Raw genomic sequence first — 15,988 nt, 5'->3', positions numbered from 1 at the left:
CATGGCCACCTTAAGAAACAGTTTCCAGATTCTAAAAGCCCAAGCACTATTTCATAACCCAACAACAAGCGCCCTGTAGGAGTTACTCAGAGACTTTGAAAGTTTACTTCCATAAAAACTTGCACAGATATTTGTTGCAGCTTTGTGAATAATTACCATAACTTGGAGGCTGTCAAGATGTACTTCAAGAGGTGAGTGGATAGACTGTGGAGTGTTGAGAAAATGGAATGCTAAGAAGAAATGGTCTGTAAGCCACGAAAAAAACGAGGAAACTTACATGCATGTAACTGAGAAATGTCACTCGAAAAAGGCTTCATAGTGTGTGAGCCCAACTTTGGGACATTCAGGAAAACCCCAGAGAGAGCAGGCATCGCCAGCAGACAGGTGTTGGTGAGAAGGCAGGATACAGAAGGTCTTTAGGACAGGGAAGTGTGTTCCTATAACAGTGAACATGTGTCATTATGCATTCTTCTAGACCCATGGAATGGATATCACCAAGGATGAACTATAGCATTTAACTTATAGACTGCAGCTAATGGGTCTGTGTAACGGAGACAGTTTGTACTACTCTGGTGGAGATGTGGGCAATGCAGTAGGCTATGCCCACACAGGAGCCTTGGGTATATGGAAAACCTTCAGTTTCTTAGAGTTTCTATGAACCTAAAACTTTTTTTAACTTTATTAATTAAAAAGAAAAGCATGTAAGTAATTTTCATGCGGTAGCCCAGTATGTCTAAACTATTACCACTTCAATATATAATCAATATAAAACTTTTAATGAGACATTTCACATTTTTTATGGGAAGCAAGTTTTTAAAATGTATGTATAATCTACACATTGCCCGTCTCAGTTTGGGCAAGTCACATTTCAAGTACTTGGTAGCCTCACACAGGTGGCCATCAGCTACCACAACTGATATCTTGGAACCCAGTGCTATTTGAAAGACATACTCAGAGGGAACCCTTGAAGGCCAGCATTTGCCAGTGCCAACAGAGAGTTTTCACAGCAAACTTCAGATACATAGTGAGGGATGGAATGAGCCAGAAGCCTCTGGGCTATAACAGATGCCACACTGGCATGTTCAATTTCAACATGAGAGTCTAAGAAAACAGAACTCATGGTAAGAAATGTAGCTCCTTACCTAAAGGCACCAGAAGTCCCCAGGAAACTCTCACAGCCCAAGGAAGCACAGTAGGCCCACACCTGGGCAAGCATCCCAGGTATGAAATTGACTTACTAGAATGCAACATTTCCCAGCTTCCAGTGAGCTCAAGTGGAATAGCACAGCTTCTGCTTGGGCTCCAGGACAGTCTTCAGAACCTCCTCAATCCTGAATGAGGCTTTGCAGAACAGCAGCCATAGACAGGTCTCCAGGTAGGCTGCTCTGCAAACCAGCTCCCCAGTCTTGAACAAAGGGCTCAGCAAGGCCTTCTCTGCGTGGCACATTGCCAGCTAGTTAGTGCCTCCCTCAAGCTCCAAACACTTCATGATCAATGTCTGGGGCTCTGCATACCCCTTTCTTTTTGACTAGTCCTTTCCCCAGAGAGGCTGCCAGTCTAGCACACCGGGGAATCCACTGGCTGGGTCGATTGCTCTCTAACTGCCGCCCTTCCTGGAAGTACTTCCTGTTGCTCCTTCCCTCATCACTTCTCCTTCCAAAGATGTGAAGGAGTCCAGTTTACATAGTAATGCCTTTAGAGCTAGTCACAGGCTGTATTCCTCTGAGACAGAAGCACAATCAGGCCCCTGGTCTAGCTTGTGTGTGTGTGTGTGTGTGTGTGTGTGTGTGTGTGTGTGTGTGTAATCATACAAGCATGTGCATGTACAAACTCACCTGTTTGTTCACTTGAAGAGGCGAGGATGGAACAACAGATACCCTCTATCATTCTCCACCTCATCTTTTGAGACAGGTCTCTCCCAAAACCTGAGTCACACAAATTTGGCTAGGCTAGCTGACCACTGTGCTCGCTGACTCTTCCTGTCGTATAGGCACAAATGGCCATGTGTAGCGCCTGTGCTACAATCTGTTCCACTAATCAGGCAAAGGCCCAGAAATTTAAGTAAAAGACAAGACAGCCGGTCATTCATGCAGCTGGAATGCTGGAATGTGGAATGCCATTTATTGAGGGGAAAGAGAGGGCTTATATACTGACTCACAGCACAGTGGAAAACAATCAAGGGTCAAGAGTGAAAGCTCTCTGGCTTAGTTCCTCCCCAGCAGATGTGTGTTAGCAAATCAAGAAGAGTACAGAGAACTACTCTGGTGCAAGATGCTCCAACCAACAGCTTCAGGCTTGCTCAAGGTGCCTCCAGGGTTCATGCAGGCATGCAGGGCCCTACAACTGTGCCTGTCTTTCATGGAAGTAGTGGATATTTGAACTCGGGTCCAAGTATGCTCATTCATTGGTCTCTCTCCACAGCCCTCAAATTCCCCGTTTTAATTCATCCAACTGGTCCCTTTGTTCTCCAGCCCTAGGATGGGAGCCTCCTGCTACAGTTTCTCCCTGTACGTCTAGAATTCCCTCTTTGTTTTGTGCACTTAGTCAACAAATTAATACAATAATTTATAACATGTTAATAAATTTACTTAAAATCTTAAATAAATTGAATGGTTTAATTTAAACTTGTATTTACAATTAAGTCTTTCTTGTGAAGCAGCTGGTATACTTCAGTTTCTGAGTCTTAAAGAGTTTTGCACAGCGATTTTATCACCACCGTTATGGATGGGTGACATCTGTGTATGTGCAAACTGTCAGTCATGACACACACGATGTGTCCTTCAGTCCCTCACGCTGCCCATCAGCTCTCTCTGCCATTTGCACCCACTTCTCAACCTGCCCCCTAAAAGAACCTCTCCCACCCATGATCTTGCATGGGTCCTACTGCTCTTTTGCCCCTTGGCTAACAAAACATTTAAAACAAATCTGGCTAGTCAGAACCCTTCCCAGAAGGTCTCAACTTGGAATTCAGGAGGGAAAAAAAATCAGCTCCTCATCAGTAAGTAGCAAAATCCCTAAAACATCCAACTCAGGGTTAGCTCATAGCTCCACTTCCCCTCCTGGACAGACCTTGGTGGGTTGTGTCTCACCCACATGGAAGTCCCACATGACTTAGGACTTTCTTTTCCACCCTTCCCACAGTTTCTCTGGCAACCCTTTCTCTAAGCAGGTAAACCTAAATGAGCACTCTGTTGAAGCAAAATCAACCTAAGAGGACCTTCTATGTCAGCCAACACTGTCTCGTTGCCTTTTTCACAAATAAGGAGCTGGGACTGGGGAAGGTTCGTGAGCTGGACCTCAGACCTCAGGTCTATCAGGCTCCACAGCCTGTGTTCTTCTCCCTAGTTCACACCTAAGCCTAAGAGGTAAGAAGAGTTGAATGGAGGAAGTACTCAAACTTACCCAGAAAGCCCGCAGGTAGATGAGACCAAGTCACAGATTATTATCCCTGGGTTTAGTTGGAGATCCACTGCGCTATCTTAAATGTCTGTTTTAATTATGCATTGGCATGATTTGATGTTTGCTTCTCTAAGAGACAGGCCATGAATTCAGTTTCTGGAGAGCCAAAAATTAAGGTGACAGAAGGGAGCAGTCTGTCACAGGAGCTGAATTTGTGAGACAATGTAATGAAGAATTTGAGTCTGCCTCTACATTCAGGTTATTCCTATCCTGGCTTCTATAGCTCTCTTCCCATGGCTGGAGAAATGGTTGGGGTTAAGAGCAGGTACTGCTCTTGCAGAGAACCTGAGTTCAGTACCCAACACCCATGTCATCACGTACTGCATAACCGTCTATACTCAACTCCATCTTTCATGTGTTTTAAGGCTACACCCTGAACAACAAGAAGAAGAGAACATAGTTTTGAAATAATTGAAGACAACAATGAGATTTCTCATTTTTCCTTCATTGAGATGAAGCTCCAGCGACAAACAGCAACCTACTATGACAATGCTCAGGCACCTGGGAAACAGACCAGTGCTCACAGCCAATGACACATACTTCCTCCTGCTGTACATGTGGGATGAAGAGGTGTGTATGTCCATAAATGAAAAGGGGGTGCATGTGCTTGCACACAGATGGACACAGAGGACAAAAGCCAACCTTGGGTATTGTTCCTCAAGTGTCATTCTCAGTTTTTTGAGACAAGGTCTCTCATTAGGACTTGGGGCTTGCTTATTGGGTTAGACTGTCTGGCCAGCAACACCAAGGGTCTGCCTGTCTCTGCCTCCCCAGTGCTTGGATTATGAGTTCACACAAGATCATGCCTGGCTTTTTCATAGGTTCTGGAGTTCAGACTCAGGTTCTTTGGGGTGCATGGCAAGCACCTTACCAATCGAGGAAATTTCCCCGCCCCACAAAAGAAGGTTCTGAAAAAAGTTCTTCCCTCTAGGGAAACTTGCATCCATCTACTGCTCACAAAGGGCTACAAATAACATTTACAAGGTGGTCCGTGCTGCTGGCTTCACAAAGTACATTCCCCCACAAGGGCTATCTCAAAGTTTTCAACAGCAGGGTAGTATTCTTTGTTCTGAATGTGTGGCCTATTTCCAGCCTGATTTCTTTGGAAGTCATGCCCTATTCACATATTTATGAATGAAAGGATATGCATTTAAGAACAATTTAGGCTAGCCTCCAACTGACTACTCTGATAAACTCTTTTTAGAGTCAAAGGGAACAAATTCCAAGTAAGTGGTAATATTTAAACAAGAGAAAGCAAGCCATGGTTACCCAGCCACACACCTTCCTGGAAGTCACAAAACTTGAGGAGTGGGTAGGAGGTTCTATAGGGATAATGGAGATTCAGGGTCTTATTCGACTAATCCTGCACATATTCATGGGAAGCCTTGAACTGTTAAAATAAGGAAGTCCTCTTTAAGCTAAGTAAATAAGCTTCTTTAATTCTGCACTTGGCCAAGCTGTAGTCAGATTTTTCTTTGGGCCACCAGTTCACAAATTATGTTACTGAGGCTTATTACTAATTATGAAAGCTCAGCCTTAGCTTAGGCTTATCCCACTAACTTATAACTTAAATTAGCCTGCTCCTTTTCATCTACATTTTACCATGTGGCTTTTTACCTTTCTTTCATTCTGTATGTCCAACTTCCTCCATGTCTCGATAGTGTCTCACTGACACCTAGATTCCTCCTCCCCTTCCTCTCTCTCCCTGGAAATCCCACCTATACCTCCTGCCTAGCTACTGGCCATTGAGCTCTTTATTACACAAATCACAGCAACACATCTTCATACAGTGTACAAATGTCCCATGAGAACCAACACTTGCTGAGTCCATGCTTTATCCAAGGGCATGTGAGAGTCACAGGGCAGAAGATGGGCTTCTTGGGCTTTGCTCTCAGAGAACTCAATTCTGAGGAATACTGGGTGTGTCTATTCAAACCTGAAATCCACAGCACAGGAGACTGTGCAACACACCGCGGTGGCCACTCCTAGGACCAGCTGTTACAACTGCACACGTAAGTTAAGAGGTCCATAAAAGACAGTGTCTTCATTAGGGTATCTGTTGCTGTGATGAAACGCCATGACCAAAAAGCAAGTTGGGGAGGACAGGATTTTACACTGCTGTTCAATGCTGAAGGAAGTCAAGACTCAAACAGGGCGGGATCCTGTAGGCAGGAGCTCATGCAGAGGCCGTGGAGGGGAGCTGCTTTCTGGCTTGCTTCCCATGACTTGCTCAGTCTACCTTCTTACAGAACCCAGGACTACCAGCCCAGGGATTGGCACTACCCACAATGGGCTGTGCCCTCTCCTATTGGTCACTAATTGAGAAAATGCCTTGTAGCTGGATCTCATGGAGGCATTTCCTCAACTAAGGCTCCTTCCTCTCTGATGACTCTAGCTTGTGTCAAATTGACACACAAAGCCAGCCAGTACAAGCAGTTTGTTCACCATGTTTCTGCCACATAAGGAGCCATCAGTATCTGTTGGATGAATGCAATCATGGACAGTGAGAGTGGACTTCTGTTTTGAAGGAAAAGTAGGATTTACTTACTTAAAGAGTGAGTAAAACATTAGTCATTGATGGGGCAGAGGATTTGGGGAGGCAGGAGGGAAAACAACGGGAGTAAGTAAATGTACAGAGAGTGAAGCTCAGGCATGCTGGCAAATTGTGTGTCATTTGTGATGAGACTATATGATACAATAGAAAACGGAGGGAAGGAAAGGTGGGCTGGAGAGAGAGAGATTACTGGGGTCAACCTGTGTTAAAGGGTTGGACTTATCTACAGTGGGACCCTCTTACATTTCTGTGTTCAAGGTAGTTTTTCCTGCTGTCCCAGAATGGTCATTATCAGGTCCCAAGTGCCCCAGTTTAGATGATGAAGTTGCATTAGTCATTTTTCTGCTGCTGTGGAAAAAAAAAATACTCTGACAAAAAGCAGTACAGGAAAGAAATGGGTTTATGTTGACTTATGGTTCTAGAGAGATAGAGTCCAAAATGTAGGGAAGCAGGAACAGGAAGCTGAGAGATCACATTTCATTCACACACCGGAAGTCAAGAGAGAGAGAGAGAACAGGAAGTGTCATAAAGCCACAAACCCTCAAAGCCCACCCCCAGCGATGTATTTCCTCCAGCACCATTCCATCTCCCCGAACAGTCCCATCAACTTGGGACTAAGTATTCAAATGCACAGGACTAAATTAGGTATTTCTCATTTACACCACAACCACAGTCTTAAACAGCCTCATGGAGCGCCTGCAGCCTCACAGAGAGCCAGCAGCTGAACTTAGGAAAGCCTGAGTTCACAGGGCTGGGTGGAACACAGAAGGAAAAGAGATATCCTCTAGATATGCTGGACAGACTTTGATAATGGCAAATGGTGAATCTTCGATAGCCCAGGGCTAGAGAAATGGCTGGGGTTAAGAGCAAATACTGCTCTTACAGAGGACCCAAGTTCAATTCCCAGCACCCAACCCACATCATCAGGTGCTGCATAACTGGTTGTCTATAATCCCGGACCCAGGGTTCCCAACATCTCTGGCCTCTATGAACACCTGCACTCATGTTCACAAGCCAACACATAGATACATGCTTACATATAATTCAAGATGAAATCTTTTTTAAATAAATAAATCTCTCTTTCCCACCTCCATTTTTTATGTGTTTTATGGCTACACCTTAAAAGAAAGAAGAAAGAGCAAAAAATAGCTTTGGAATAATTAAAGATAACAATTAAAGACTTTACTGTGCTTACCATTGGACCCCTTGTAGCTACTACAATATCTAGCATACTTGATGAACAAGTTGGTGAAAGAAAGACAGGAAGAAAGAAAGAAAGAAAAAAGAAAGAAGAAAGGAAGGAAAGAAGATGAAAAGAGATAGGAAGGAAGGAAAGAAGGAAGGGGAAGAAAAAAAAGGAAGGAAAAAAAGAAAGAAAAGCTAGACATCAGTGACACACCTTTAGTCCCTGCACTTGGGAGGCAGAAGCAGGTGGATCTCTGAGTTTGAAGCCAGCCTGGTCTACAGAGCAAGTTCCAGGACAGCCAGGACTACACAGAGAAAGCCTGTCTTGAAAAAAAAAAAAAAAAAAAACCTCAAACTAAACCATGCATGTAGTGGTGCCAGCCTATAATCCCAGCACCCAAGAGACAGAAGCAGGGGAGTTGGAGGCCAACTTAGGCTATCCAATTAGTTCCATAGTAGTCTAAGTCATATAGCAATAGCCTGACTCAGATAAAATAGCCCTTAAATATCATTACATGATCCTTAAATAGTATATATGTGCTAATAGCAATACATACACAATTTAATCTCCATCATATTTTCAAAACAGACGCGTGCATGTGCTAACTAAAACTGAATCCCAAAAATAAAATCAGTGATTATCTTTCAACTATGGAACTGTGAACAATTTTTTTAACTTGCACTTTATTCTGAAGTATGTTTACCTTTGAACAGTATTACTTTTATAAAGCAAGTCAAGGTTGTTTATTTAAGAGAAAAGGCCAGCCTTAAATAGGATTACACTCTCACTGGCAAGATTTGATAAGGACTCTCACAGTCTCAGAACTCCCAGGCTCACTTTGTGGGAACAGTCTCCAGTTCTAACCCTAGCATTCCTCCATACTAACTTCTTCATAGGAGCCTCCCCCAACCTCCCATTGTGAAGAGTCACATAGAAATACTGATAGGTGCCAGCAGTTTCTGAAGCTGCTATCAAAACTGATGGAAACTGTTAATGGTATAGTCTTACATGAAAGAGGGCAAAATACAAAGGGCAGGCTCCCTATGAATGGAACTCTATGTATTTGGCAAGTAGTTATTTCATTGACTAGTGAGAAAGTTTCACAAGAAACATGTCCACGAGCAGCCAGAGAAATGACAGCCAAAACAGCATGTCTTTTCAGCAATTGGACAGTTAAAAAGATGTCAGAGCATGAGTCCACTCCAGACCCCAGAGTGCACATTTACAAGTTTTCACCCAATAACCTCTAGTCTCAGGGTAGCCTATTTCCTAGAGCAAATTTTCTGACTTCAGTGTGCCTACAATTAAACTGTATGTTCTGGCCAAAAGCAACAAAGACTGCACATCTAACAGCTTCCATGGGCAAAAGCTGCTGGTCTTCAGAACATACTTAGGTTGACAAACATCAAGGAAGCTGGTACCAAGAAATCTCAAGGGCCATTAGACACCAGGACACCAGGATCAGGAAACAGCCATCTGGGTAAGCTAATATCATTCTAACCAAGAGGGGAGGAAAACAGAAGACACTCAGTGGAGCGTCTTCATGACATCCCAATTTCTAACACCATTGCTAAATATCCTTTTGGAACTGTTGGCATCTTGACCTCATTGAGCCTAATTAATGAAAAGCATAAATTCCAGGAACCAGAACAGTACCTGGAGAAGTCTGAGGCCCCTGCTTTTTATTCAGAGTGTGTGTGTGTGTGTGTGTGTGTGTGTGTGTGTGTGTGTACAGTTTGGACAAAGACATCTTGCCACAGAGGGCCTGAAAGTCAGCAAGAGCTTATGTCAGAGAACACGAGCACCTCAAGCACTTCCCTCACATTTTGTGTGTTGGTTTATGCTCTAATCAGTGCTGAGAAATGAGACTTGGCAGGAGCTCTGGGCCAGCCCAGGCTATATAGTAAGTGCCCATTTCAAAAAAGAAATCTCAAAACCCAGGAACAAAGGAGTTAGACTGGAGATGTGACCAAAAGCTGAGATGAGCCAGGAGGAAGTGTTGACCAAAGAAGGAAGTGGTGGCCAAAAGCACCTGTCCTGGACATCAGTTGCTTGGTAAGGGACCAGGGCCAGAAAGCCCATCAGATGCTGCTCAGTGTGAGGACAAGTCTCCCATGGGACTAGTGTATTCATTTCATTGGAATATGCTCTACACAGACAGAACTGGGCTGTGTCCCATCTTATGTGGGCCAAGAGCAATCTTGGTGTTTCTAAGGACAAGCTGTCTAGTCTACATGAGGAGCAGCCAGGAGGGGCACTGAACTTTGACCTCCATAGGTGAGGCAGTCACATTCATCATAGCCCATTCCTCCTGTCCATTTCTTTCATCAAGTACTTTATTATAGGCTCCCAACACCCCGAACTTGCTTCTATGATCTTCTTCTGCCGGAGGCTCCTGGGATGTCCAGCATCCCTTGAAAGATCATAGCACATTGCGTAGGGCAAGTTAGCTGAATTCTCAGGCCATGGATGAAGGTTTTTAGGACAGGCATCTGTGCTGAGTGGCTGTTAGAGTCCACCATCTCAGGCTCTAAAACCCTGAAGCTCAAGTGTAAAGTTCACTGTGCGACCTGCAAGACCCAAACTCAAAACTCTTCGAGATGAAAATGGCTAAACCATCTGAACTTCAAGTTTCAGGTCTCTTGCCAGCCAATCTGGTCTCCCAAAGCCCAAAATAACAGGATGCTATCATGGTAGGGAAAAGTTTAGACAGGACTATGAGAAGTTAGACTTGCTACCCAGCCTTACAGATCCTTTGGAAAGGTCTGTGTGCACGGTGGACAGGGGCAGATGCTCAGACTCCCCTCGGGGTGACCTGCAATGGCATGTGAGCACCAGAGCCTTGATGTCCTTCTTGAAGTTGCTGTTGAGAAAGCCATAGATGAAAGGGTTGACGCAGGTGGAAGCCATGGCAAGCATGTGACAGATCAAGAAGATGAGGTTGCCATGGCAAGCAGGAATGGCCTCCTGGTACCAGTCCTCCAAGGTGTTAAACACATGCAGGGGCAGCCAGAGCACTGCAAAGGCAGCTACCATTGCCATGAGCATGCCATTGACCCGCTTCATCTGCCCTCCTCGTGAACTGATTGTGTCCTTGTGGAACGCATGCCTCTGCCTCTGCAGGCGCTGGTAGATGCGTACATAGCAGATCATGATGAAGACCAGAGGGCCAGAGTACTGAAAGAGTAGCAGGAAGGTGGTGTAGATGAGACGGTGGTGGTCCGAGGACCAGAAGACAATGCAGACCACCTTGTCCTCCAGAAACTCTACCACCTTAGAGTGATTGTGGTTGAAGAGGTCACTCAGGATGCTATTGGACAGAAAGGGCAAGGACAGGAAGCAAGAAATGAGCCAGATGACCACAATCCCCAGGTAGGCCTGGAAAATGCTGGGCTTCCAGCCTGTTGGATGGATAATGAGCTGGTGCCTCTCCAAGGCAACAAGGACCAATGAGAGGATGGAGACTGTCACTGACATACACTGGATGAAAGTTAACATCTTACACAGGACTTCACCAAAGATCCAGTGGTCCATGATGGTGTAAGTGGCTGTGAGTGGCTGGCATATGAGGCACATGAGGAAGTCAGAGAAAGCCAGGTTAGCAATGAGTAGGTTGGTCACATTGGACTTTTCCTTTTGCCTTGTGGTCACGTATATCAAGCAGAGGTTTCCCAGGACCCCCAGGATGGTCTCAATGCTGTAGGTGGTGATGATGAAGGCCAACAGGTCCACTGAATCCTGGCAGCCATCAGAGAAGTTGTAGAGGAAATCCAATGGGTTGGTCCCATTCTTACTCTGTAGGAATCCTGGGAGGAGGGGAGCCAGGAAATGAGAAGAGGTATTCATGGCTAGTGTGAGAAGATCCAGGAACTCAGGACTGAATGGCCCAGTTCAGAGGTACAGCCTGCAAAGCAAACCAATAGGACTAGGATCATGCCTCTAGGATGGAACCCAGGTAAGAACAAGGGTGAGGAAGAAAGTTCTTGGCTCCTTCTATCCCATGGTATTGAGAGCTATCATATAAGGATTAAGGTAAGAGGCTGTCATCTAATAATCATTGCTGCCTGCCAGAGACTATGCTCAGTGCTTCGCATATTAGCTACTTTATTCTGACAAGAATTATCGATCTAGTTCATTGGTAAAAACCTAAAAGCCACAGGAAGCCATTTACCCATTCTCACACAGCTAATAAGGTGCCTGACTCTCCATAACTTGCCTTACAAGTTCCCTCTGACCTCAGAATTTGAAGTCGTTCTGATGATAAAGAACTCAGATCATAGAAAGCCTTTTGTCTTGTTATCCCAACAGAGACAAGAGATCCTACTGCATAGAGGTACCCTGTCAGTCTTTGATGACACCCATGGAACCTGAACTTTGGGGCTGGGCATACAATGCGCTCCCCTGGCTGCAGACCCTAAAACCCTGTCACCTTTGATTCTTAGGTGGCACATCATGAAGGTGAAGACTGCCAGGGACACACATTGGTTTGTCGGTACCCTGCCTTCCCCATGCTGCCCACAACACTCTGAGGGGGGGGGGACAAGGCTGGCATCACGGTCTTCTGAATAAAAAAACATTTGAGGACTAGGGTTTGAGAGGGAAAAGAAGCCACCGCTGCATGAATCTGTGTCACATGTACTGACCCCAATGCCACAAAAGGAACTGAAGCCCAGAACTCTGTGTGACCAGAGTGAGGACATCAGTGTGGGGCAACACCAGCATGACCAGAGTGGAGTTAGCAGGCAGGGAAAGCTCCATGAGATGACCAGTGCTTTGATCACCTGTTTGACCAACATGGGCCAAGCCCTAGAGGTAAGAACACAGACCCCTGAAATGACCTATACAGCCATAGACCTCCCAGAGCAGAGAAACCGATCACTGGGAATGCACGTGGGCTTCAGGGCCACAGGAATAGTCAGTATTGTCTTCACTTGCAACCTGCAAGATCAGAGATGGATCTAAGGGCAGGGAGGGAGAAGAGAATCCAGATCTCATGGGATGAAAAGGAAATGAATGGGCAAACAGAGGGGAGAGTTCAAGGAAGGACAGAGGCAGGAAGAACAGCAGCCTCCTGAGACTAGCGAGTACTCAGAATAGCTGGATCCGAGGAGAGAGGAGGATGAAGAAATGATGAGCTGGAGAGGTAAGCCAGGCCAGGAATGATGGGTGAGCCACTGAAAGGCTGCCAGCAAGCCTTGTGCATTCCAGAAAGGTCACTTAGATGTAGGGGTTAGCTTGAGCCAAGACAGAAGAGAAGGGACATTAAGCATTCAGAGTTTTGCCTGATTCATGCCCTTTTTATCAGAGGAACCATTAGTTTCTAACTCACAGGATAGTTGCCTATGGCCCAGGATACCACAGCCCAACACTGCTTACCAGTCGCTCAAACTCTGAGCCTGGGTCATCAAGAGAGCTGAGTCCTTTCATACAAGATGCTGAAGGTAGAATGTTCCTGAGGGGTACATCTGAATAGAGCCCAGTGATGAAGGAAAGACTAGGTGCCATCAGGGCCTGAGGAGAAGTTATTGTGACTCAGCCCATGTGTCCCAAATTAAGACTAAAGAGACCAAGATTAAAAATGGCCAGAGTGAGACCATGAGATTGAGGGAGCAGGTTAGCAGGCAACAGGCGGTAGGGGAGAGTTTTTATTCAAGAGCGCATGTCTATTCCCCAGGTCATCTGGGAGCTTCTGAGGTCAATGACAGGGTTCCCTGCCACACAAATGGGACCATCACATGTGTGTAAGAAGTGAGCAAAGCCACTCCTGGTGGTAGTGCAAACTTGTTGGAAATCAGTATGGCAGTTCCTTAGGAAAATGGGAATCAGTCTACCACAAGAGCCAGCAATTCCACTCGTAGGCATATACCCAAAAGATGTACATTCGTACAACAAGGATATATGTTCATAGCAGCATTATTTGTAATAGCCTGGAAGCAACCAATATGCCCCTCAACTGAAGAAGGTTACATTTACACATAGAGTACTACTCAGCAGGGGAAAAAAAAGAAAAGAAAGCAATGGAATCATGAAATGCACAGGCAAATGAATGGAACTAGAAGAAACCATCCTGAGTGAGGTAACTCAGTCACAAAAAGACAAACATGGTGTGTACTCACTTATGTATAGATTTTAGATATGGAGCAAAGGATCACCAGCATACAATCCACACTGCCAGAAAAGCTAGGAAACAAGGAGGACCCTAAGAGAGACATACATGGTCCCCCCCCCAGAGAAGGGGAAAGGAACAAGATCTCCTGAGCAAATTGGGAGCATGGGGGGGTTAGGAGAAAGAGTAGGGGAGGGGAGGACATCAGGGAGCAGGAAGATCGAGTCAGGGAAAGAGCAAGAAAAGAGATACTACAATAGAGGAAGCCATTATAGGTTTAAAGAGAAATCTGGCCCTCAGGAAATGTCCAGAGATCTTCAAGGATGACCACCACTAACAATCTAAACAATAGTGGAGAGGCTACCTTCAATGCCCTTCCCTGATAATGACATTGATGACTACCTTATATGTCATCCTAGAGCCTTCATCCAGTAGCTGATGGAAACAAAAGCAGACACCCACAGCTAAACACTGAGCCGAACTCCTGGAATCCAGTTGCAGACAGGGAGGAGTGATGAGCAAAGGGTCAAGATCAAGCTGGAGAAACCCACAGAAACAGCTGACTTGAACAAGGGGGAGCTCATGGACCCAAGACTGATAGCTGGGAAACCACCGTAGCACCAACCCAGACCCCCTGAATGTGGGTGTCAGTTAGGAGGCCTGGGCAGTCTATGGGGCCTCTGGTAGTGGATCAGCACAAATGAACTTTGGGAGCCCACTCCCCATAGAGGGTTACTCTCTCAGCCTAGACACATGGGGGAGGGCCTATGCCCTGCTCCAAATGATAGAGACAGACTGTGAAGGTCCCCGGTGGAAGGCCTCACCCTCTCTGGGGAGCAGGAAGGGGGATGGGATAGGAAGCTGGGGGGGCAGGGGAGGAGGGAATATAAAAGAATACAAGTTACAGGGCACATATGTTACAGGGCAGTCTGACTCAGTCTTAGGGCAGCAGATGACAAAGAAGCTGGGAAAGTGGGAAGGTGGGTTTTGGAGCTCCTAGCCCCCAGCATTTTTCCTTCAAGTCAGCCTCTATCTTCTTCAGTCAAACAATGGGACTGATGATTTGAAAAGGTCCCTTTCAGAAACTTTCTTCACTACCTCTTGGGAGGCAGAGGTACCCAAGGCCAAACTGGCTCATCACAGGTGTCGATCAAATATGAATTCCCTTCCTATTCATTCTACCAAGTCCATCCTAAGGGACTTCATCTCCCAGCAGGAGCTGGACAAAGGACAACACAAGGCCATGCCCAGGCCTCTGAGTCTACCTGACTGCAGCTATCGGATGCTAATCCAGAAAAGGGCCTCCCAACAAAAGCATATGCCAGGACCCATCCGATCCTTCACCAGCACAGGCCTGCAACCACTCTCATGTTCTCATGTGTGGTGCACCACCGTGCCCTGCCCTGCTCAGAGCTCACCTGTAAGCAGGACTCCTCTGACCCCAGGGCTGGAAGGGGCCACACTTCTGCTCTTCCTGTCGCAGAGCTGAGGACCAACCCCATCACAACCAGGGATTATTTCGGAATCACTCAAAATGCGCCTCGTGTGCTTCCTTCACCATGCTGCCTAAAGACGAAGCTCCAGATAGACACAGAGAAGAAGGCAGTGGCAACCAACATTCAGAAGTCGCTTCTGCGAGTTACGGACTACCTGGAGAGAACTGGCTTGGAGAGGAGCTGAGCCAGTTGAAGCAGGGAGAATGGAGCAGGGCGTTTTGAAGGGATTTGGGAAGACAGAGTACAGGTACCTTTCCCCGAGAAGAGAGGCAAAGAGGAATGGCCTTACCTTACCCTGAGAGTTCGTGTTTCCTAGGAGACACAGTACAGAAGAGATACTGGTTTTCACTTGCCATCCCACGGAGCATAAGCTATACCACAGTCCCACCAGAAAGGCATTACCAGGCTGATCCATGCAGCACGGTCAGTAGTTGAGCTGGGCAAATTCATGTGGTCCTGCCTAATGCTAGCTCCATTTAAACTTTAATTTTTACTTAATGTGTATGTGTGGTGCTGACAGACACCAAAAGGAGAGAGTGACAGCTCCTGGAACTGGGGTTACAGATGTCTGGGAGCTGCCATGTGGGTGCTGAGAATCAAACCCCGGTCCTTGGGAAGAACAGCCAGTGCTCTTACCTCCCAAGCCCTGAGATGAAGGACCCTGGCCAAGGTGCAGATTGTGAGACACAGAACTGGATCCCTGGCCAACCTGGCTCTAATTTCCCTGACACCCCTTTTGCCAAACACAGTTTTGAAAAGAGGAAGGAGTAGTGAGCGTGTGCTAAAGCAGCCAGAGGATGCTGAAGACAACATCCCCGACCCACTGACAATGCTGAACCTGATCCTCTCTGTAGCCATGCCCCAGGGGAGCCTGGAGGGATGCTGGGATGTGGTTCAGACACGTGAGAGTGTCCCTGGAGGCCTCGCTCCTCTGTTGGACACTTCATTACCCTGTAATGTAATCCCACAAAGTAGCTCAGAAGTCCTACTCCATGGCAGTGCCGACAATGAAAGGCCTGCCTCTTCAGCCCTAGGTCTTTTTCAAGCAGGTGTGGACTTGACTCTCCTCCTGGTGACCCCATACACTATCCAGGGCTTCTGGTGTCAAGTCCCCTAGGAACTGGCAGGGGGCGGTAATCCTGGGTGGAAGGGGAGCATTTATGCAAGGTCAGCAAAACCCTGTCTGG

General features: G+C 46.3%; 1 protein-coding gene across 1 annotated transcript; it reads right to left on the bottom strand.

Annotated features, from left to right (window-relative positions):
• Positions 1–9,617: 9,617 nt before the first annotated feature.
• LOC127238313 (neuropeptide Y receptor type 4) lies at positions 9,618–11,090 on the bottom strand. The gene has a single exon (XM_051206883.1). The coding sequence runs from the start codon at positions 11,043–11,045 to the stop codon at positions 9,915–9,917; it is 1,131 nt and encodes a 376-aa protein (XP_051062840.1). The 5' UTR covers positions 11,046–11,090; the 3' UTR covers positions 9,618–9,914.
• Positions 11,091–15,988: the final 4,898 nt, after the last annotated feature.

This window comes from Phodopus roborovskii, unplaced genomic scaffold (genome assembly GCF_943737965.1).
Source record: "Phodopus roborovskii unplaced genomic scaffold, PHOROB, whole genome shotgun sequence".
Classification (NCBI taxonomy): domain Eukaryota; kingdom Metazoa; phylum Chordata; class Mammalia; order Rodentia; family Cricetidae; genus Phodopus; species Phodopus roborovskii.
This window is presented reverse-complemented; position numbering and strand designations above follow the sequence as displayed.

Excerpts from the sequence above, each read along its gene's own strand:
- LOC127238313 (XM_051206883.1), bottom strand. The coding sequence starts at position 11,045 with ATGAATACCTCTTCTCATTTCCTGGCTCCCCTCCTCCCAGGATTCCTA.